This window comes from Hyperolius riggenbachi, chromosome 7 (assembly GCF_040937935.1).
Source record: "Hyperolius riggenbachi isolate aHypRig1 chromosome 7, aHypRig1.pri, whole genome shotgun sequence".
Lineage (NCBI taxonomy): Eukaryota > Metazoa > Chordata > Amphibia > Anura > Hyperoliidae > Hyperolius > Hyperolius riggenbachi.
The window spans coordinates 159,872,182-159,894,075 of record NC_090652.1 but is presented as its reverse complement, the minus strand read 5'-3'; the positions used below and the strand labels follow the sequence as shown (position 1 = coordinate 159,894,075).

Below are 21,894 nucleotides of genomic sequence, written 5' to 3'. Positions count from 1 at the left end.
ACAGAATGATAACACAAGTCCCTAATCTTGGGTGTGAGGTCCTTGATCATCAACACCCTGAAACTAGTCTGAAGTATAACAGAATGATAACACAAGTCCCTAATCTTGGGTGTGAGGTCCTTGATCATCAACACCCTGGAACTAGTCTGAAGTATAACAGAATGATAACACAAGTCCCTAATCTTGGGTGTGAGGTCCTTGATCATCAACACCCTGGAACTAGTCTGAAGTATAACAGAATGATAACACAAGTCCCTAATCTTGGGTGTGAGGTCCTTGATCATCAAAACACTGGAACTAGTCTGAAGTATAACAGAATGATAACACAGATTCTGACAATAAGATCTGAGTGCTTCCACGTAGTGATCGCAACGGCAGACAACCAGAGAATGACCAGCACCCAGTATATATAGCCCAGCGCTCTCCAGCGCCTCCCCTAAGTGCTGGACCAATGGGAACTGGTTGAATCGTCAGCTGACCGGCTTGGTCAGCTGACTCCCTTCTGGCTGTCATAAAAGTTCTGCCTCGCAGCGCGCGCGCGCGTCCTTGTGAACCTGTGTGGACTATCAGTCCCAGCCACACCAGACATGTCTTGCATACCAACTGCAACAAACACAATTGCTAACTTCCAGCCAGAGCAATATCCTGCCTCTATCTGGCCAGCAGACGCCAGTCAGCCAATCAGGTGCACTGTCATACACCCTTTGCCTGCTGTACCATACATAGCAGGAATTACATAGATTAGCATTCAGGTGGGAGGCTTCGGTTGGACGCAATCGTGAATTGCGTCGTTTACAGGGACGCCCCGTGTAGGCACATCTCCCACACGGTCCCCTCCCTAACCACTCACCTGTCAACCGCATCCTAGAAGCTGCAAAAAATAAATTTAAAATCACAAACACTGGTCCACATGACAGCCCAGTGGTATGTCTTGCATACCACCCGCCGCGCTGGACGCGGAACCAGCCGCACCGCCATCAGGGCATGCGGCGGTTTCTCCGCGTTCAGCCATACTGGCAGATGTAGGCCTACGCGTGCAAACCGCCGCGTTGGACGCGGAATCAGATGCCTTGTTCTGAGCACACGCGTTTTCTCACAGCTACTAGTGGTTTCCCAGGTTCGCTCGCTGTACGTGAGATGAGGATGCTATATAATTGTGAAGTAATCCCAGTAAGACTGGAGTACATCATCAGCTTCTCCATTTCACTAGGATTAACTGTTGTGGGTTGTGGAGAGAATTGAGCATTAAATGCGTGGCGTAGTTGGATATATCTAAAGAACATGGAGTTGGGAAGAGAAAATCGTATTTTAAGCTCATCAAAAGAAAGGAGTTTTTGTAGGTCAACTATATCTTTGAGCTTATAGATACCCCTGCTCGCCCATACTGACGGATCGGGGATGGTGAGGAATTCTTTTAGTTTCACATTATTCCATAAGGGGATACATGGAGACCACTGGTTGTTTTTAGCCAAACCCTGGTGGGCTATATCCCAAATTTTGGCAGTAGTTTTCATTGGAGTAGTTAAATGAGGTAGTGCTTTAGGGCCCCTATATGGCAAGGCTGACAAAGCCATACTAGAACCTCCTATTGAGGCTTCTAAGGCTGTAGCAGGATTATATTCTGATTGCGCAAACCACCAGTAGACTGTGCAGATCACCGTAGCCCAATAGTAAAGTTTAAAGTTGGGTAGGGCAATGCCTCCCCTATCCACTGGAAGTTGAAGGTTGGAAAGGGCTATTCGAGGGGTAGACGAGTTCCAGAGGAAAGAAACCAGTAACTTATTTAATTCAGAAAAGAAGCGATAGGGGATCAAAGTCGGAGTGTTCCTAAATACATATAAGAGCTTTGGCAGAATGCACATTTTAACCAGGTTTGCTCTTCCTATCAGGGAGAGTGGCAGTGTGGCCCAAGCCCGAAATTTAGATTTTATTTGGGCCTGGAGAGGTGCTACATTGAGGGAATAATAAGTGGAGACCTGTGAGGTGACCTCTATTCCCAGGTATTTAATCTGTTTAACTATTTGTAAAGGAGTATTGATTGCAGGAGAGTCTGGCATGGGGTCTAGGGGTAGTAGTAGTGACTTAGTCCAGTTTATTTTCAATCCAGAATATTCTCCAAAGGTTTCTATCAAGTTCAGAGCAGAGGTTAAAGAATGAAAGGGCTCCGCCAGGTAAAGCAATAGATCATCCGCATAGAGCGATAGTTTCTCTTCTAACCCTGATATGCATAACCCAGTGATATCTGGAGAGGAGCGGAGGGACGCTGCCAGGGGCTCCATCGCTAAAGCAAAGAGAGCAGGGGATAAGGGGCATCCCTGGCGCGTTCCTCGGCCTAAGGAGAAAAAGGATGAAATATATCCGCCAGTGCGGACTCTTGCTCGGGGGTTAAAATACAAGGCCTGAATGTATTTCAAAAAATTGTCCCCAAAGTTAAATTTTTTAAGGACTTCCCATAGGTAGTCCCACTCAACAGTGTCAAACGCCTTTTCGGCATCTAAGGAAGCAATGGCTCTAGTTCCTGCATTAGAATGTTTAATAGAGAGATTCGTCATCAATCTCCTGAGATTGATGTCGCAACCTTTCTCGGGTATGAACCCGGATTGGTCTCTGTGTACAATGTTGGCAATGACACTGTTGAGTCGGACGGCCAGCACCGTAGCCAGGATCTTCCCATCTACGTTTAGCAAATAAATAGGTCTATAGGAAGAGCAGTGAGCAGGATTTCTACCCTTCTTGTAAATTACAGTAATGAGAGCCTCCGTCATAAAACATAGCATTTCTACTGCACCTGTGAAGATTTTTATGAATTAGCAAACAGAAGTTTAAAATACCGAATGCTGTATTTTTCCATTGAGATTTTTTTTTGCCGCAAAGCCTTTTATGAATTGACCCCTCTGTGCTTAGAAAACCTCTTGTAGTGTGCACCAGCCCTAATTCTTGAAGAGGGAGCAGGGTGATAATTCTTAAGGAGGAAACCGGGTGATTGGAAGAGTGGGGAGGGCAGTATGCACATACATGGCATGATGTTATGTGCTGACAGTTTTAAGATACTGAGAAAGTCATGGCATTATATGGCACTAGGTGGAGTTTTCCTTCAGCTACTTGACTGATATTGGGTTTCAATAATAAGCCTTATTTGACCGTGCCATTGTGGTCTGGCTGCATGCTGTAGCTCTCCTGCTCCTGTGCCAGTGCAGCCCATTTATATAATGGTGTAAGTAACTCATTTTGTCATTTCCTGGATATCTTAGACTGATTTATGTGCATGTGTGTGTTCCCTAGAGTGGTAGAATCTGACAGGCCTCAGCATGAATTTCCAGTTTAAGAGCATAAAATGTTTGTTTCCTTGCTTCGCTGACTGGTGTGGGTAGAGTAGAGCCCTTTCGCTGGAGGTACCTCATCGCGGTGAAAGGGTCTAGTACAAAGTGCCGTTGTATGCAAACCATTTTGGAAGCGAACATCTTCCATTAGTACAACTGAATGCAAATTTCATGCAACTAAGTGTGAATTTTGTGCAATTTGTTTTTATCATTACTAGAGCTCCTGACGTGAGTGTATGAGTGCAAAGGGTTAATCGTTGGTTGATTTGACCAAGAACCTGTCTGCCTTTCCCACTGACCAGCCCACTTGACCATTCTCTAGTCTGTGCAATGGTGCAGAGTCTGCAGCACTGACTGTGGGACATGTGCAAAGGCTACAAGGGGGTAGGGTCAGCACCAAACGCAGATCAAAAAATAGTATTAATGTAAAGCGTGCAGAACAGATCCAATAATGTATATGCAAAAAACAGAGAAAAGGAGGGATCTGAAAGATACCACACCACTATAATAATATAGAAAATACATCTTTATTCATATCCAATGTAAACAAACCTCTAAAAACAATTAAAATCCAAGTAAAGGGTGGCACGCTGATATGTAACAATAAATGTAAATCAAAACATATAATGAAACCCATCAACTCATCCAATACTGGTAATTGAGTAGGAATTATGTCATAATGTTATATGGCATCTAAATAGCACAAGAGACTCAAAAATACTCAAAATATAAAAATATGCTCCACAATAAATATATTGCACAATATTGCTACTGAGCAATCCTAGAATAAAACATCCAAGTGTTGTATAATAAAAGATCCCGGAAGGATAATGAGAGAAAACATCAAATAGTGAGTAATGGAATACTGTGTAGTAAAAAGTGAAAAGGGGATGCAATAGTTACAGTTATAAGGACTCCAAGAGAGGAGAAGGAAACGAGGCAATGTGAAAACACCGTAGCAGGTGAAGAGTATGACCCAAGTGAAAAGAAAGCGAGCAGTGTGGAGCTGAGCTCGGAGCTTACAGATGAGAATTAAAGGAGGGAGACTGCGGGCCACCCAACGCCGTCGTGATTCGCCACTGTATCGTGGCTTCTTCCGTGCTCAGGTGTCAGATTTCACACACACAATTACAAATGTTTATGTTGCATATAAGATACATTTTCTCTGCTATCTGCAAAGAGCTCAGTCAGAAACAGACAGAGCTTTCTCTTACACGCACAGGTTTAACAGATGTTGTGTGAGGGAATTTTTTTTCAATGTCAGGGTTAGCAAACACAGTGCTGGGCCGAAATTACGCATGAGCGTAATTACGCATCGTAATTCAATGTAAATTTACGCGTAAGCGTTACGCGTAACTTACGGTCTTACGCGTAATTATTTACGCGTAAGACCGTAAGTGGTATCGTAATTACACTGTCTACCGTAATTGCTAGGCATGCGTAATTTTACGAACACTTACGCGTAATTTTACGCGCAATTACTAACGTAAAATCTCCCATTTTCTAAGAGTAGCCAATCAGTCAACATCCTAAGCAACCAATAGTATCTTCTCCCGCCCTTCAGTATAAGCGTACGTTTTGACGCATACGAATTATATGTACGCAATAACTGTCACATTGACGGCTATTGCGTACATATCGTCCGCATGCGTCAAAAAATACGCATTAATGGGTATTACGGCACTACGCGTAACATCGTAGTGTAAGCGCCTTCATTACGGTATCCTTACGCGTAATTGCGTAAGTTTACGCGTAATTACAGTGATGTACCGTAGATAATTTCCTACGCCGTAACCGTAATTGCGTAATGCGTAATAGCGTAAAATTACGCGTAATGATCCGTAAGCATAGATTTTTCCATTACGACCAGCACTGAGCAAACAACAGCAAATCAGTGAGACTTTCAACCTGGTTCGCTTTTTAGATTTTTAACCTTTAAAGGGAAGGTTCAAGCAAAATAAAAAAGCTTGCCGACCTCGGAGGTTGGCGGGACGCATTGCGTACATTTTTACGCATTCCCGCTAGTGCAGGAACACTAACACATACATTTTTACGCGTTACTGGTTCAATGCGTAAATTTTTACGCATTGAACCAGTAATGCGTAAAAATGTATGTGTTAGTGTTCCTGCACTAGCGGGAATGCGTAAAAATGTACGCAATGCGTCCCGCTAACCTCCGAGGTCGGCAAGCTGCCAGCGGGGGACTGGAGCAGCAGTGAGTGACTACGAGGGCACAGGATGGCTGCATGGGGCTAGTAGAAGCCCCAGGTAAGTGAAACTCATTTTTTAATTTTGCTTGGACATTCCCTTTACTAGCCGACCACGTCATGCCAATGGGCGTGGCCACGGCGGCAGCCCCAGGACCGCCTAACGCCGATCGGCATAAAGTCCTGGGGCTCTGTTTTGCAGGAGATTGCACGCAGGCTGTGCGTGCATCTCCTGCTTGGTGAGCGGAGCGGAGCCTTCAGTCTCCGAGCGTCCGCTCGGGAGACTGTTAGCCGTCTAATTACCCGTACAGCACTGCGATCTACAGCAGCGCTGTACTGGGGACAGCCATGTGACACAACTGTCCCCTCCTGAGGCACAGAGGCGATCGGCTGTCATAGACTGAAGCCTATGACAGCTGATCACTGGGATTGGCTGGCGGGGGAAGGGAGGGGGGTTTACAATACAATACAAACATCTGGGGGGCGATCAGACCCCACCAACAGAAAGTTCTGTTGGTGGGACCAACAGAAAGTTCTGTTGGTGGGGAGAAAAGGGGGGTGGGGATCACTTGTGTGCTGTGTCGTGTGGCCCTGCAGCTTGGCCTTAAAGCTGCAGTGGCCAATTTAATGAAAAATGCCCTGGTCTTTAGGGGGGTTTAACACTGCAGTCCTGAAGTGGTTAAAACCAAAATAAGAATATGAGATGCCAGAAAAGTTATATTTATTATTAGTTCTGCTGATACAATGGCTTTTTTTTATTTCACTTCAGGTTGCCTACGAGCTGATAGAGCAAATGTTCTTGTACTATCTTATGTGTCTTATGTCAGATCACTAGATAATAAACATTCTGTTCCTGTTTATGTAATTGCAAAGCCCTGTAATTGCAAAGCCGCCTTATCAGCAAGTAATGCCCACAGCAGCAATTTGCAGAAAGGAACGTCCTGATGATATATAAACTTTTAATCAGTGAACTTGTTAAAGCTAATTTCCTGAGTTACCCCTATTATATTAAATCATCTATAAAAGCCTACATTTCACCAAGACATGCATAATGTGTGCTTTTTGCTGCCTCAGCAAGTGGTAATGATACTTGGAAGCACACTGAATAAGATAAGATGATCATAGCCATGTTAACAACACACTTCTAGCGTTGAAAAAGATTGAGCACTTCTATCAGTTAATTTGAAAATGTATTACAAATACAAAATAATTAAGAGATTAAGAATTTGTGACACATAAACATCCAAATTAGAGAGGCATTTCTATCACTTAATATACAGTGCTGCCCATAATTATTTTTACCCCCAGCAAATTTTGACTTGGTTACTTTATTCAACCAGCAAGTAATTTTTTGACAAAAAAAGATACCAAAAGATAGTAAGACGATGTACAAGAGGCATTATTGTGGAAAAAAATCATTTCTCAGCTTTTATTTACATTTGAACAAAAAGTGTCCAGTCCAAAATTATTCATATACTTCTCAATAAACAATAGAAAAGCCTTTATTGGCTACTACAGCAATCAAACGCTTCCTATAATTGCAGACCAGATTTTTGCATGTCTCCAAAGATATTTTTGCCCATTCATCTTTAACAATGAGCTCCCAATAAATCCTCCTACACACGTACGAGGCGTGTCACCCCCAACAGGGATCAAAACTCGATTCCTTGAGCAACATTGCAGGGCCAACACTGTACAGACATGTCGCTAGCCTATAGGCTAGCAACGTGTTCTGTTTGTATGTGGAGGGGAGGAGGGCCAACATAGTGGTGTAGGAGTGAACTCACGTGGTAGGCAGGGTGAGTGGGTAGAACCACTAGCGTCGTGACGGGGTTGCGGGGGGTGCGACCCGCACCAGGTGAGGTGACCCTATCCGCCCTAGAGGCGGTGCGCTGTAATGGAGGGGGAGCCGCAGCCGCGGGAAGGGCAGCCCGACCTCTCCCTCCCTTCCTCTCCCAGGGCTGCCCAGTCGCCGCTTCTCTTCTCCTCTCTGCATACGCGGATATACACGCTGCTTCCTGTTTAGCCGGAAGCTTCCGGCTAAACAGGAAGCAGCGTGTATATCAGCGTATGCAGACAGAGAGAAGACCAGCGGCGACTGAGCGGCGATTGGAACCAGGTAGGTGAGTAGTTTAGTACAGGCTTCCCTGCGCATTGCTCTCTGCAGTCTGGAGGGGGGAGCGGAGGGCAGCCCTGGGAGAGGAAGGGAGGGAGAGGTCTGGCTGCCCTCCCCGCGGCTGCGGCTCTCCTCTCCATTAGGGGGGGCACCTACCTAATCTAACCTATGCTGGGGGGCACCTACCTAATCTAACCTATACTGGGGGGGCAGCTACCTATCTAACCTATACTGGGGGCATCTACCTATCTAACCTATACTGGGGGGCAGCTACCTAATTTAATCTATACTGGGGGGCAGCTACCTATCTAACCTTTGCTGGGGGGCACCTACCTAATCTAACCTGTACTGGGGGGAACCTACCTAATCTAACCTATACTGGGCAGCAGCTACCTATCTAACCTATACTGGGGGGCAGCTAAGTATCTAACCTATACTGGGGGGCACCTACCTAATCTAACCTATACTGGGGGGCAGCTACCTATCTAACCTATACTGGGGGCACCTACCTAATCTATACTGGGGGGCAGCTACTTATCTAACCTTTGCTGGGGGGCACCTACCTAATCTAACCTATACTGGGGGGCACCTATCTATCTAACCTATACTGGGGCAGCTACCTATCTAACCTACACTGGAGGCACCTACCAATCTAACCTATACTAGGGGCAGCTACCTATGTAATCTATACTGGGGCACCTACCTATCTAACCTGTATTGGAGGCACCTTCCTACCTACCTACCTAGCTAGCCTATACTGGTGGCAACTATACTGGCTACCTATATTGGAGGCACCTACCTAACTAACCTATACTGGGGGCACCTACCTATCTAACCTATGCTGGGGGCAACTATTCTGGCTACCTATATTAGCCCACTGCCTTACTATTACAGTTACCCCCACCCATGTGATGTCATGTCCACACCCATTTTTTTGCCGCTGCGCGATTCGCTTTTTTTGGGGGGGGGGGGGGGGTGTCGGTAAATTATCCACACCGGGTGTCAAACACCCTAGCTACGCCACTGGGTAGAACACTAGAGCGTCAGAGGACAGGAAGCTGAATGGCTAACGATGTCTGGATCCCCCAGTAGGTGAGTAAAAGCGCCCGCTGCATGACATACACTGCATTGAGCTCCCAGTGGCTAGCCCAAGCTCTTCTCTTTTCTGTGAAGTGCTACAAAAGATGTCAGCATTATATAAATGAATAATAATAATCTGAAAGTTAAAATTAACAAACGCGTATATTCTCTACAGCTACATGCATTGCTTAAAATCTGTTTGTACAAACTGCTATATGAAGTTAAAAACATGAGGTATTAATCTTCACACTCAGCTGGCTGGTAGGGAGAGATGATCACTGAACTAAAGATTAACATCCATGCCTCGCAAAATCAAGCAAGCAATTGTGTATATAAAGATCCAAGGCAGGCATCTGGATACCTTTAATATATTTACTGAGCAATAATAGGTGTTACAGACATGTCACCACTCAGAGACAGGAATAGACAGGGTTATCAGCTGCATTCTGACAATTGTTTTACGCTCTCTCAGCGCATCTTCTCAAGACAAGGCGTGGGCTCCAACCAGGGCATATATACAGTATGGTACATGCCAGCAGGTCCCAGCTAGTGCTTTTTTCCTTTATGCTTCTAGCTCACATTATACTGCGTAATATGTATGGGTCTTGTAAAATGGGCGCGAGTTAATGGGGATAGTAGAATATTGGTAACTTAATGGATATTTTACTATCACTGATTCCTGAGAGAAGAATAGTAACAATTATACTGATAATCTACTATACCCATTTCTAACCTAATTTTCACACTAACCCTCCCCTATGTACGCCTCAAGGTGCTTATTAACGGTACAATTTTTCCTTCAGATGTGATCTTTTGATGCAATTTGAATGATCGAAACTAATCGGAAGCAATTATGGATTGTCCCATTAACAGAATGATTTAAGAAGGTTTTACATTCCAATTCGATCATAAAATCCAACTTTCAGATCTATATTTTTTCCTTTTCCAATCGACCAAAGAATCGTTTCATATTGATTTGTACCACACACGGCACAGTTTTCTATACAATTCGATCATATGAAGCAAAATACCTTAACACTAACCTCCCTCTTATATACAGGATCTTCTCAAAAAAAATGCATATTGTGATAAAGTTCATTATTTTCTGTAATGTACTGATAAACATTAGACTTTCATATATTTTAGATTCAAATACACACAACTGAAGTAGTTCAAGCCCTTTATTGTTTTAATATTGATGATTTGGGCATACACCTCATGAAAACCCAAAATTTCTATCTCAGAAAATTAGCATATTTCATCCGACCAATAAAAGAAAAGTGTTTTTAAAACAAAAAAAGTCAACCTTCAAATAATGATGTTCAGTTATGTAATCAATACTTGGTCAGGAATCCTTTTACATAAATTACTGCTTCAATGCGGCGTGGCATGGAGGCAATCAGCCTGTGGCACTGCTCAGGTGTTATGGAGACCCAAGATGCTTCGATAGCGGCCTTAAGCTCATCCCGAGTGTTGGGTCTTGCGTCTCTCAACTTTCTCTTCACAATATCCCAAAGATTGTCTATGGGGTTCAGGTCAGGAGAGTTGGCAGGCCAATTGAGCATAGTAATACCATGGTCAGTAAACCATTTACCAGTGGTTTTGGCACTGTGAGCAGGTGCCAGGTGGTGCTGAAAAATTAAATCTTCATCTCCATAAAGCTTTTCAGCAGATGGAAGCATGAAGTGCTCCAAAATCTCCTGATAGCTAGCTGCATTGACCCTGTCCTTGATAAAACGCAGTGGACCAACACCAGCAGCTGACATGGCACCCCAGACCATCACTGACTGTGGGTACTTGACACTGGACTTCAGGCATTTTGGCATTTCCCTCTCCCCAGTCTTCCTCCAGACTCTGGCACCTTGATTTCCGAATGACATGTAAAGGTTGCTTTCATCCGAAAAAAGTACTTTGGACCACTGAGCAACAGTCCAGTGCTGTCTCTCTGTAGCGCAGGTCAGGCGCTTCTGCCTCTGTTTCTTGTTCAAAAGTGGGTTCATGCTTCCATTTGCAGAAAAGCTTTATGGAGATGAAGATTTCATTTTTCAGCACGACCTGGCACCTGCTCACAGTGCCAAAACCACTGGTAAATGGTTTACTGACCATGGTATTATTGTGCTCAATTGGCCTGCCAACTCTCCTGACCTGAACCCCATAGAGAATCTGTGGGATATTGTGAAGAGAAAGTTGAGAGACGCAAGACCCAACACTCTGGATGAGCTTAATGCCGCTATTGAAGCATCCTGGGCCTCCATAACACCTGAGCAGTGCCACAGGCTGATTGCCTCTATGCCACGCCACATTAAAGCAGTCATTTCTGCAAAAGGATTCCCGACCAAGTATTGAGTGCATAACTGAACATAATTATTTGAAGAGTGACTTTTTTTTTGTTTTAAAAACACTTTTCTTTTATTGGTCGGATGAAATATGATAATATTTTGAGATAGGAAATTTTGGTTTTCATGAGCTGTATGCCAAAATCATCAATATTAAAACAATAAAAGGCTTGAACTTCTTCAGTTGTGTGTATTTGAATCTAAAATATATGAAAGTCTAATGTTTATCAGTACATTACAGAAAATAAAAAATTAGCATATTGTGATAAAGTTTATTGAGAAGATCCTGTACACCTACCACTAACATCTACCTGTATAAACCCTGATAACCCAGCACAGCGGTTTAAGGCACACTGCCACCTGGGGCTTAGCTGTACTATAGGAAAATACCTAGTGCCTAAATTACCCTTGCCCCCTCTTCCCCCCCCCCCCCCGATGATTGGCTACATTATAACTGAGCATCTATGACCACTCCCCCGCCGATAGCCAGAGTTCACTTATACTATACCCAAATTACACACTGGGCGCCACTATAGATGCTCATTTCATAGCAGCCTATTGCGGCACCTAAATTGCCAGGTGTGCCTTATGCCCATTTTAACTGCTATAGTACTTGGCTTATTAAGACAAAAACTGTTTTGTGTTTGATTAGGTTAATGCATGATTATAAAATTCCTCTCAGCCACTTAAAACCAATAATTGCTGTAAATAGATTTCATCTGTCCCAGCGGTCCCTTGTTTGGAGGGGTATTGCCTATTTTGGAGTGGACCCTGGTTATACCTTAAAATAAGCTGCATTTATGGTTATACGAGTCTAGGGCCCCCTCCCCATCATATACTGGCCCTGGCATCTTTGTACGGACCACAATATATTCACATGGTGTTAAGAAGTCAAATTAGAGTGATTAGTGTTTTTGTACAAATTCGGGGGCCTTGTTGTTTGGAACCTGAACACCCACATTCAGCACTAAACAGATACTGTAAATGAAACATACCCTGTCCTCCTGTTCAGTGCTGAAATGGTGCTGAATGTGGGTGTTTGGGTTCCGAACCACTATATCTCAAATTCAAACCACAACGCTAATCCTGATGTAAACATTAGGGACATAGGAGTATTATTTTGTAGAGCAAACAGTCAGGATGCCGGGGTCCTCACCCACCCAGGCTTCACACACCTGGTCCGCCGGTGCTCAGACACTCCGTGGCTCACCACTCCACCAATATGTTCACAATGACAAAGAATCGAGGTCGGCACTCCACTGGCGATAATAAACTTGCGTTTATTGGAAAAGTTGCAAACACGACATGTTTCGGGGTACACTTGAGGAAGGAGGTGACCCCAAAACATGTCGTGTTTGCAACTTTTCCAATAAACGCAAGTTTATTATCGCCAGTGGAGTGCCGACCTCGATTCTTTATTATTTTGTAGAATTGTGGGTAGCTGTCTAGGATGCAGTCTGGCACAAAGGTTTATTTGGTTACATCAACTACAACGTTACTTGAACTTCTTTACCTGTGTCAAACTGCAGCTTTGCAGAGATCTTGTGGCCATGAGGAACAAAATCAGTGGTGTATACCAGGGCCTTTCAACCCTGTCCTCAAGTACCACCAACCGTGCATGTTTTGTGGAAATCCACAGAGGTAGTTAATCAGCTCTGCTGAGACACTAATTACCTCACCTGTGCATGTTTGTGGTTTTCTGCAAAACATGCACTGTTGGTGGTACATGAGGACAGGGTTGGGAAGCCCTGGTGTATACCATTTGCCATTGTCAACTCAAATATGGGCTTACCTTAGAAACAAGCCCTCTTCTATTTGATGGTTCCCACAGTAATCGCATTGGTTGCAGTGCATTTGATTATACCCTTGAGAACTATTGTTTCCTCTGTCACTGTTACATGTTTGTACACCATTACTTTGAGTTTTTGTAGAAAGGTTCCTGTATGATAAGTATATAATGAACAATAAGTTGGATCTTTGAAATCTGTTACTTCATCTCTACAAATGTTGCTTTGTAAAACATAACAGAACACTTTAGATGAATTGCTGTCCTGTATTCTCAATCAAACTACCAAACTACACTTTTTTGGGGCTGTATAATTTCTGTTTTTTTTCATCCTGTCATGTGTTTACCGTATTTCTCAGTATGTTGAAACAGCATTCTCTCTAATGAAATCATAAACTGATCTATATTAAACCATATTTTAGAAAGCTTAGAATAATCGCATTTTGTTTTCTTTTTATAGTTTTCATTATATATGTTTATACTTTTACAGGATATAACCTTTCATTTATTTATTTCTATGATTTTGTTTTTCATTATGTTGTAAGTTCAAAAGTGACATTGCAGATAACTTCAGTGAAATTTAAGTAATTCATTTAATTAAATTTTCTTCAGTCCAAGGTGGACTCGGTGCACAACATGAGCCATTCCAGAGGACTTCCCGGGTTGCCACCCCTTCCGGTACAATCTACTAGAGAGCCATCAGAGTTGTATCAGGTAGGTGGAAAGATTTGGGTAAGTGTAAGTCTGTGTTCCCACTTGAGCTGAGAACAGTAATTTTTGTCCATTCTCCACTCATCACAAAATTGACAGTGAACAGATCCTATTTTATAAATAGGAGCCGTTCACACTTGTCAGCCTGCAATGGATCCATTGCAGTAAGCGGACTGCAATTCTGTGCAGTCCCCGATAATCCCGGGCAGGCAGATGTGTTCCCAAAATGGCGTATGGTGGTAACACATGTACCCAAGGCTCCAGCCAGACCTGAGCGGACCATTGGACACTGTGTGCTCCCATTGGCTGCACATGGTCTGGCGGCAGATGGGAACCAGGCCTAAGGGATGGAATCCCAAAAGTCCATATCTTCCTCCTCCTGCTCTGATTCTGGCAACCCACTTAACACTCAGTTGGCTGCCACCACCAAAGTGCCATCACCCCAGGGCTCAGCGGTGTGGAAATTTTTTGGTGTGTCTGCCTCAGATGAGAGCAATGCCATCTGTACTCTCTGCCACCGAAAATTGAGCTGTGGAAAGACCAAGACCCGCGTAGGGACAACTACTTTACAAAGACACATGATTACAAAGCACAAACTGCAGCGGGATGACCACCTGAGAGAAAGCAGCACACAAAAGCAAATCCACACACCGCAGTGGAAGATATGCAATTATTTCTCAAAAAAGGCGATACCCAAAACTGTACCGTGATGTTGAAAGGCAAGTGGTGTCATCTCTGGCACACAGCGTTGGGTCAAGGGACCATCTGACCACGTGGTCTGCAAAGCACGGTCAGGCCTGCCCCAAGACTAAGTCGCTCCCCACATAGCATCTCTGCCTGCAGGCCGCTTGACTACCTTCTCCGCCACCACCAACAGGGTCCAGGACTCCCGGCGGATTCCTGAATTTTTAAGGCCGCTGCTAGCAGCGGCCACTATAATAATTTTTCTGGTGCATGTACATGCCTGCCTAATTTTTCTGGCTGCTCTGCGGCTGCAACAACAAAACAAAAGGCATGTGCATGTGCCAATTCCCCTTCGTGATCATTACCTTGCCGCGGTGAAGGGGCTTGCGTATCACAATGAAGCAATGACCGCCGGCTATATGAGTGTCTCGGGTGGGGGTGGCACACCCAAGATAATAAGGTCATTGCTTCTTTGTGGACAGACCAAATTTGATCAGTTGGACAGTCACTGTTCTGTCATTCAGCTACCTCAGCCCGGCGACCATATGGGCTTGAAAACCGCCACGGCCTGCACTCTGGCCATGGTGCGCACCAGTCCAGCACGGCCATCACTACACAAACAGCTGTTTGCGGTGCATTACACAGTGAGTTTGGTGTGTCAGTGTGAAGCAGTACTATAATTACACTCCCTGATTGATGTATACACATGCAAGATGTTTTAAAGCACTTTAGGCCTGCAATTTAGCATTCAATGTGATTCCGTCCCTTAAAACGCTGCTTTGCGTCAAATCCAGATTTTTCCCCGGGACTTTTGGCGTCTATCCCACTTGTTAGACCCCTTGAGACATCTTTTTCATCACTTTTGTGGCTAGCATACATTTTTCTAGTTTTCCAAGTTCGCCTCCCCATTGAAGTCTATTGCGGTTCACAAAAGTTCGCGCAAACCGAACTTTCGCGGGAACCGGGTTCCGGTTCGCGAACTGAAATTCTGAGGTTCGGGCCATCTCTATGAATGCGACCTACAGTCAAAGGAAACACTGTATGCAAACTGTTTTAGAGGTTAAAAGAGAGTGCATTACCTTCAGTGTAGAAAGAAAAATGTATTTCAAGCTATAAAACATGGTAAAGAAAATCTTAGATTCCAGTTTCAAATGAATGTCGGAAATAACAAAGTCACAGTCAGCCCTTGAGTGTAGTGAATATCTGTATTGTGCGTGGATATACTTGAAGTATACAACAAAAAGTGATTTAAAGCTTATTGAAAGTTACAAAGGGAGAATTCATGTAATACACTTCTTAAGACAATAGAATTTGCATTTCTATATATTCATACAATAAGACAAACAAAAGATTAACACTGTAATAAAACTATTAAAATCTTACTTAGACTCTTTGTTGCCTTCTTTAACTCCTTGTCACTCATGCAGGTTGGACAGCCACAATGCGGAGCCTGGGCCGCCCTAAGCTATACCAGTCTACATGGTCCAAGTCTCTACCTCTCCCCAGTAGCCCTTGTCCAATCTATGGACAAGGGACTCTTCCCCATCTCTGGTGCCCAGGAGGAGGTGGGAACATCAACACCCTGGGTGAAGGGGTGCATGGCAGAATTTGGAAGTCCCCTCTCAGAAGGAGACCCCTAGATGCTCACCTTCTCCCCAGGTGGAATGAGTATAGGGGTACTAACATACCCCTTAACCATTTCCACAAAGAGTAAAAATGAAATCACAAACACAAGAAAAGTCCTTTATTAATCTTAATGCAGCTTGTCAGGCAGTGGGTTTCTCTTTGTCAGTAACAGCAGCTTGTCAGGCAGTGGGTCTTACTTTGCCATCAGCAGCAGCTTGTCAGGCAGTGGGTCTCTCTCTATCCTTCAGCAGCAGCAGCTTCTCAGGCAGTGGGTATCTCTTCATCAGCAGCAGCTTGTCAAGCAGTGCGTCTCACTCTGTCAGCAGCAGCAGCTTGTCTTTTGGTGGGTCTCTTGCTCTGTCAGAAGCAGCAGATTATCAGGCAGCAGATCTCTCTCCAGCAGCAGCAGCTTGTCATGCAGTGGGTCTTTCTCCATTAGCAAAAGCTTGTCAGGCAGTGGGTCTAGCTCTGTCAGCAGCAGCAGCAGCATGTAAAGTGGTGGGTCACTCGCTGTCAGCAGCAGCCGCTTGTCAGGCAGTATGTCTCCCTCTGTCAGCAGCAGCTTGTCAGGTGGCGGGTCTCTCTCCAGCAGCAGCTTGTCAGGTGGCGGGTCTCTCTCCAGCAGCAGCCTGTCAGGCGGTGGGTCTCTCTCCAGCAGCAGCTTGTCAGGCAGTGGGTCTCTCTCCAGCAGCAGCCTGTCAGGCGGTGGGTCTCTCTCCAGCAGCAGCTTGTCAGGCGGTGGGTCTCTCTCCAGCAGCAGCTTGTCAGGTGGTGGGTTGTCTCGCTCTCTCTTTGGCTCTTGCATTAGCGGGGTCTCTCTGGCTTGTCAGGCGTAAGGGATGCTACATTGCAGGTCAGAAGTCGACGGTTGTCACTTCCGGAACTGCGGGATTTGTAAGATTCAAATTGCAGAAATGAAAGGTAGGATTCAAATTTTTGAAAATATTCCAGGGATTCAAGGATTCAGTAGATTTGTCATCCTATCTCTACTAAAAAATATAACTAAAGAACCAGTACTGCTAAGAACCCTCACAAATACCTTTTAAACACCTCCAGATAGTTTCTGTGTGCATCAGGAGTAGCGAGTCAACAAAATGCAGATAATTCCAGCTGCCATGCAAAACTAATGCCAGCTGTATGCAGCTTTAAATCGAACCGCTTTCTGCTAGTTTTGATTGAGTTTCAAGCTGCATAAGGGCTGGGACCCACTAGCGTGTTTTTTGGAATGCTTTCAATCACTAGCGATTTCCCAAAACACTTTGCCAATGTAAGTGGATGGAGTAGATCCCTCTAGAGCGATTGCTATTAGGGAAATTGCAATGGCAGGACATGCAGCATTTTGGGAGCATTTGCATTCTAATGTATTGGATAGGAGCAGGGAAATCAGTTCCAAAATAGCTTCCAAAGCGCTACCACAAATTGCTAGCGATTGTGATAGCGCTTTGAATGGGGTCCCAGGCCTAATATTTGCATGTTTAGCATGTCATTGTCCATCTCTAATCAGCAAGCCTGATGTCCACATATCGCAGTGCCCGAATTCTGATTTCCTGTCCTCATTATTCACCCAATCATCAGTGTATGTGTTGTTACAGAAATAGGAGAGTGTTGTTTTTCATGTGTGCAGGCTGAAATTCGATAGCCTAGTTTTATTACAGTTGTATTTTAAACATTTTTTTTATTAAACAATCAAACCAAAAAAAAACATTTTGTTAAACAATCAAACCAATTACAGCATTGTGCCAAAATGTTTTAAGAATAAAACAGCCAGAGATAAGAGATGGATGACATTGTACGCAGCTTACAGTCTGAAAGAAAACTTGGCAGGTAAATCACGTTCTCCTGTATAATCAGGCACATATTGTTAGAGCTTATCCACTGAAAAAGAAAGCCTTTATATTCTCTTTTAGGTGTCCTATTATATAAACAGAGTCCTGCAATCAGTAAAAAAATTCCTTCTGTAAAATATATCAACAGCTGCCTGCTGTTTACCTAAAAAGAAAACTATATGTAAAGTTGCTTTTACCTCTTTAGCAATTACTACAATTTGCCTGTCTTACATAATCAAACTAATTTCCACATCAATCATTCACTTATAGTTACTCTGTTCCCTAGTTACAAGGCCCAAATTCTGTTACATTTAAAGGGCCATTCTTGTTACCTGGGGCTGGTTGTTGTTTTTGCTTCCTTTTGTTGGATGCACAATGTGAGATCTTCTATAGAACATATAACTCAGTTGATCCATCCTCCTTGAGGCCCGTTTCCAATAGCAACTAGCCAGATGCGATTGCATTGCAGGGCTGCATTTAGGGGGGACAGCTAACACTACTGTGAGGGGCCCCCAGGGGGACCACCCCAACACCAGGCTCGGACTGGCCCGCCAATGACTCGGCCAAATCCCTGGCCCGGCGGGCCCTCTTGTACTTTAAAAATGGCGCCATGCCAGTTGCCATGGCACCGGTGCAGCTCTCTTAGGGGGCCTCCCTCCCCCCACAGTGTGCCTCCCGTTCTCCGCTGCCTGTCAGACCTCAGATCGTGGTGACCCCCACACCTCCTCCGCTCGCCCCCGCACAGATGCACGCAGTAACAACTAACCCAGTCCAGCTGGGACTGTTGCAGAGGTGACCGGCTTCTGCTGATGACGCTGAGCGTGTCATCAGCAGAAGCTGAGCACTAGGAACAGCGAGGAGGAGGAAGAGAGAGGTCTGCGTTCAACACTGGACTAGGTAAGCTGCTGCTGCGTGTATATGTGCGGGGGGACAAGTTGAGAAGGCGGGGAGCGGAGGATGGGGGGAGGGGGCTGCGGAAGACGGGGGGCTACCGCTACCATCTACCTATACTGGGTGCACCTTTACCTGACTACCTACACTGAAGGCACCTATACCTAGCTACCTATACTGAAGACACCTATACCCAGCTACCTATTCTGAAGGCACCTATACCTAGCTACCTACACTGAAGGCATCTATACCTAGCTACCTATACTGGGATCACCCTTACTTAGTTATCTATATGGGGGCAATTATACTTGGCTAGCTATACTGGGGCACCTTTACCTAGCTACCTATACGGGGGAGGGGGGGGCTGATGATGTGTGAGGGGCCCCAAAATGACTGATGGCAGCTGCGGAAATCTGCAGCATGCCATCCATAATTTCCCTGGGTCACCTGGCATAGCAAATGAAAATTCACATGGATCTGCACAGAGTTTAGATGTTTTCCCCGGCATCTGCGTGGGTTTCCTCAGGGTACTCCGGGTTTACACCCACATCACAAAAACATACAAATAAGGTCACTGGCTTACCCCTAAAATTGGCCTTAGACTACAATGGGCATACGACTATGGTAGGGATTAGATTTGTGAGCTTCTCTAAAGGAACAGTTAGAGACAAGGCTATGGGCCTGATCCAATTCACTTCATCTCCTAAGTTTTCTCCTTAGAGATAAAATTACTTTTGTACTCTGTATCGGGATATATTTTGCGATGTTTTATAACTGCGGAATGTGTCATGTGAGAATTAGGAAGGGTAAAATGAAATGCCTATAAAATAAAATAAAAATATTGGAAAAAATATTACCTGAAGAAAGCCTAGAATTTCACAAAAAAACAATATATGTATCACTTTGAGGCCCAGTTCACAGTGCTCAGTTGCGTTGCAGAATAATTCTGCATGTCAAATCACTGCCCATACAATTGTATGGGTCTGTTCATAGAACTGCATTGTAACTGATGCCAACTCGCTGCATGCAGGCTTTCTGTTAAAGTCTATGTCTAGTCTCCTTTGCAGCTCACACTCACTATTACGCATGCGTTATGCAACTGACCACTGAAAACCTAGCCTTATGACATGAGTATTAAAAACGTTATTGCTGTATCAACAGTGACATCTGAAAACCAAAATTGTCAGGAATCTTTAGGCTTAGTTCACACTGCATCAGTTGAGTTGCAGAATAATTTTGCAGAAGTGGCATACCTGGGGAATTTGACACCCTGTGCTGATTATTTACAGACTCACACCCCTCCCCCCCCCCCCCCAAAAAAAAACAACAACAACAAAAACCCATTTTTTTCCAGTGATGGTTGACGTGTTGAGGCGCTGATCTGAGCATGTCGCTGCAAATTTTGAGGAATTTTGGGGGAAAAGGAGTCTTCAGGATGTGGACGGAGCTAACTGTTATGAAGCTCTGCATGCTTTACAGTGCTGCAGAAGATGTCAGTGCTAGATAAATACACAATAATAATTTGGTAGGCCATTAGGCTATGACTATAGTATGATTAGATTTTGCTCTCCTCTGAGGACAGTCAGAAATAGGGGACATACAAAAGAAGGGGATGCATAGGAGGAGGGGGGATACAAAGGTAGAGGCACAAGACAGAAAGCCTGGTGGGAGTGGAGAAATCTGAAAAGACGAAAAGGGTCATGGGGAAGACTACAGGGTGGGAGGGGAGGCTGGGAGAAGAGATAAGATTACCTGCAATCAAGCTAATCTAAATTGCCAGGAGCTTTCTTCTCTGCTCACTTCAGAAGTCAGCACCTGTATCACTGGCTTCTGCAACAGTAGACTGCCCTGCATTATTGATTAATTGCTCTGATCATTATAAATAATCAATAATACAGGACACTCTGGTATTGCAGCAGCCAGTGCACATGGCTACTAATGACAGGTAACTTCTAAAACATTAAACACATCCTGCCACCTCTCCCTGCTAATGTCCCAGCTGCAGAACAGCAGTCATTCTCTCTACTCACCCTGATGCTCTGCAGATTCACTGCAGGCTGTGTGTAGAGAGCAAGGAGACACATTGCCCATGGGACAAGAAGGGGTGTTACATTTAGTGCAGGAAGTAGTAAACTCCCCTGCACTGCCAGCTGCTATTTTCACAAATTTTACCCAAAATATGAAAAAAGGTCCCAGGTGGAAGAACACAATGGCTGAGCACACCACAGCGGCACCCCTAGCTATGGCTACACTGCAGCCTTGTGGTAGGTACGCCACTGTTTTGCATGCCAAATCACTGCCCATACAATTCTATGGAGCTGTTGTAATGGATTGTGTTATTCTAACTCGATGCATGTAGGCTTTGTATTAAAGTCTATGTCCAGTCTCCATTGCAGTTCACGCTCATTATAACTTATGCAACTAACCACTGTGAACCTAGCTTAAAAGTGGCCACACACAATACAATTTTTTAAGTATATTTTCAATTCAAGAATTGCAATCAATTTTTCTGACTAATTATAACATTTAAAAAATCTGAGCAATGTACCACACATGTTCAATTTTCCTTAATTATGAAAAAAATGTTTGAAAACTCAGAAAAAATTGCTTGGGTTTGTACATCAAGAAAATTGTCAATCTATGTCATATAAATTGATCAGAAAAATCCAACAATCCTGACCTTCTTTTATTGAATAAAAATGGGAAATTCAATCGGATTTCGGGAATAAATTAAAAAAAAATCAAAAAAAAAATCAGTTTTTTTGTACAACTGATAGTTTTTATTGAATTGCCATAAAATTGGATCATTTTATTGTGTGGTATGGGATCCCAGAATGCGAAGTGGATAAACAATACAGTAGTATAGTGACAGTGTTTAGAAGTTTATTCACAAGTAAATAATGATTTCCCAACTGGGAATTGTCTCTGAAATACATACATTTTAAATCATAGGATGTATTATGTTTAAAGCAGTATATAGGTTAAAACCGTCAAGCGTGTTCAATAGCGTTATATTTCCTGTCATTCTCGCTAAAGAAAAGTTTGCTGAAACTTTTCTTTTCATTATAGTGAGCTGTATCTATTCCTATTGCACAGGAGAAAATACACTGCAACTTTGTAAAAAGCACAGTAAAAACCACTGCACTAAATAATTCATTGAGACTGAAGAGTTCATTATTCACCCAAAAAACCTAAGCGATATGCTATTGTTACCTAACACAACACTGAGGATGAAAGGGGAAGTTCATCATTAATGCATTACAAGCACCACTGACAGCAGCGGGGACATAATCACGATGCTATCACATACC

At 43.9% G+C, this 21,894-nt stretch overlaps 1 protein-coding gene across 1 annotated transcript in view; it reads left to right on the top strand.

Annotated features, from left to right (window-relative positions):
• DNAH3 (dynein axonemal heavy chain 3) overlaps positions 1-21,894 on the top strand; it is a 329,266-nt gene that overhangs the window by 79,466 nt on the left and 227,906 nt on the right. Inside the window, exon 2 of the mRNA XM_068244819.1 lies at positions 13,458-13,559. Within this exon, the coding sequence (XP_068100920.1) occupies positions 13,458-13,559 (102 nt within the window). The remainder of the gene's footprint in view (positions 1-13,457; positions 13,560-21,894) is intronic.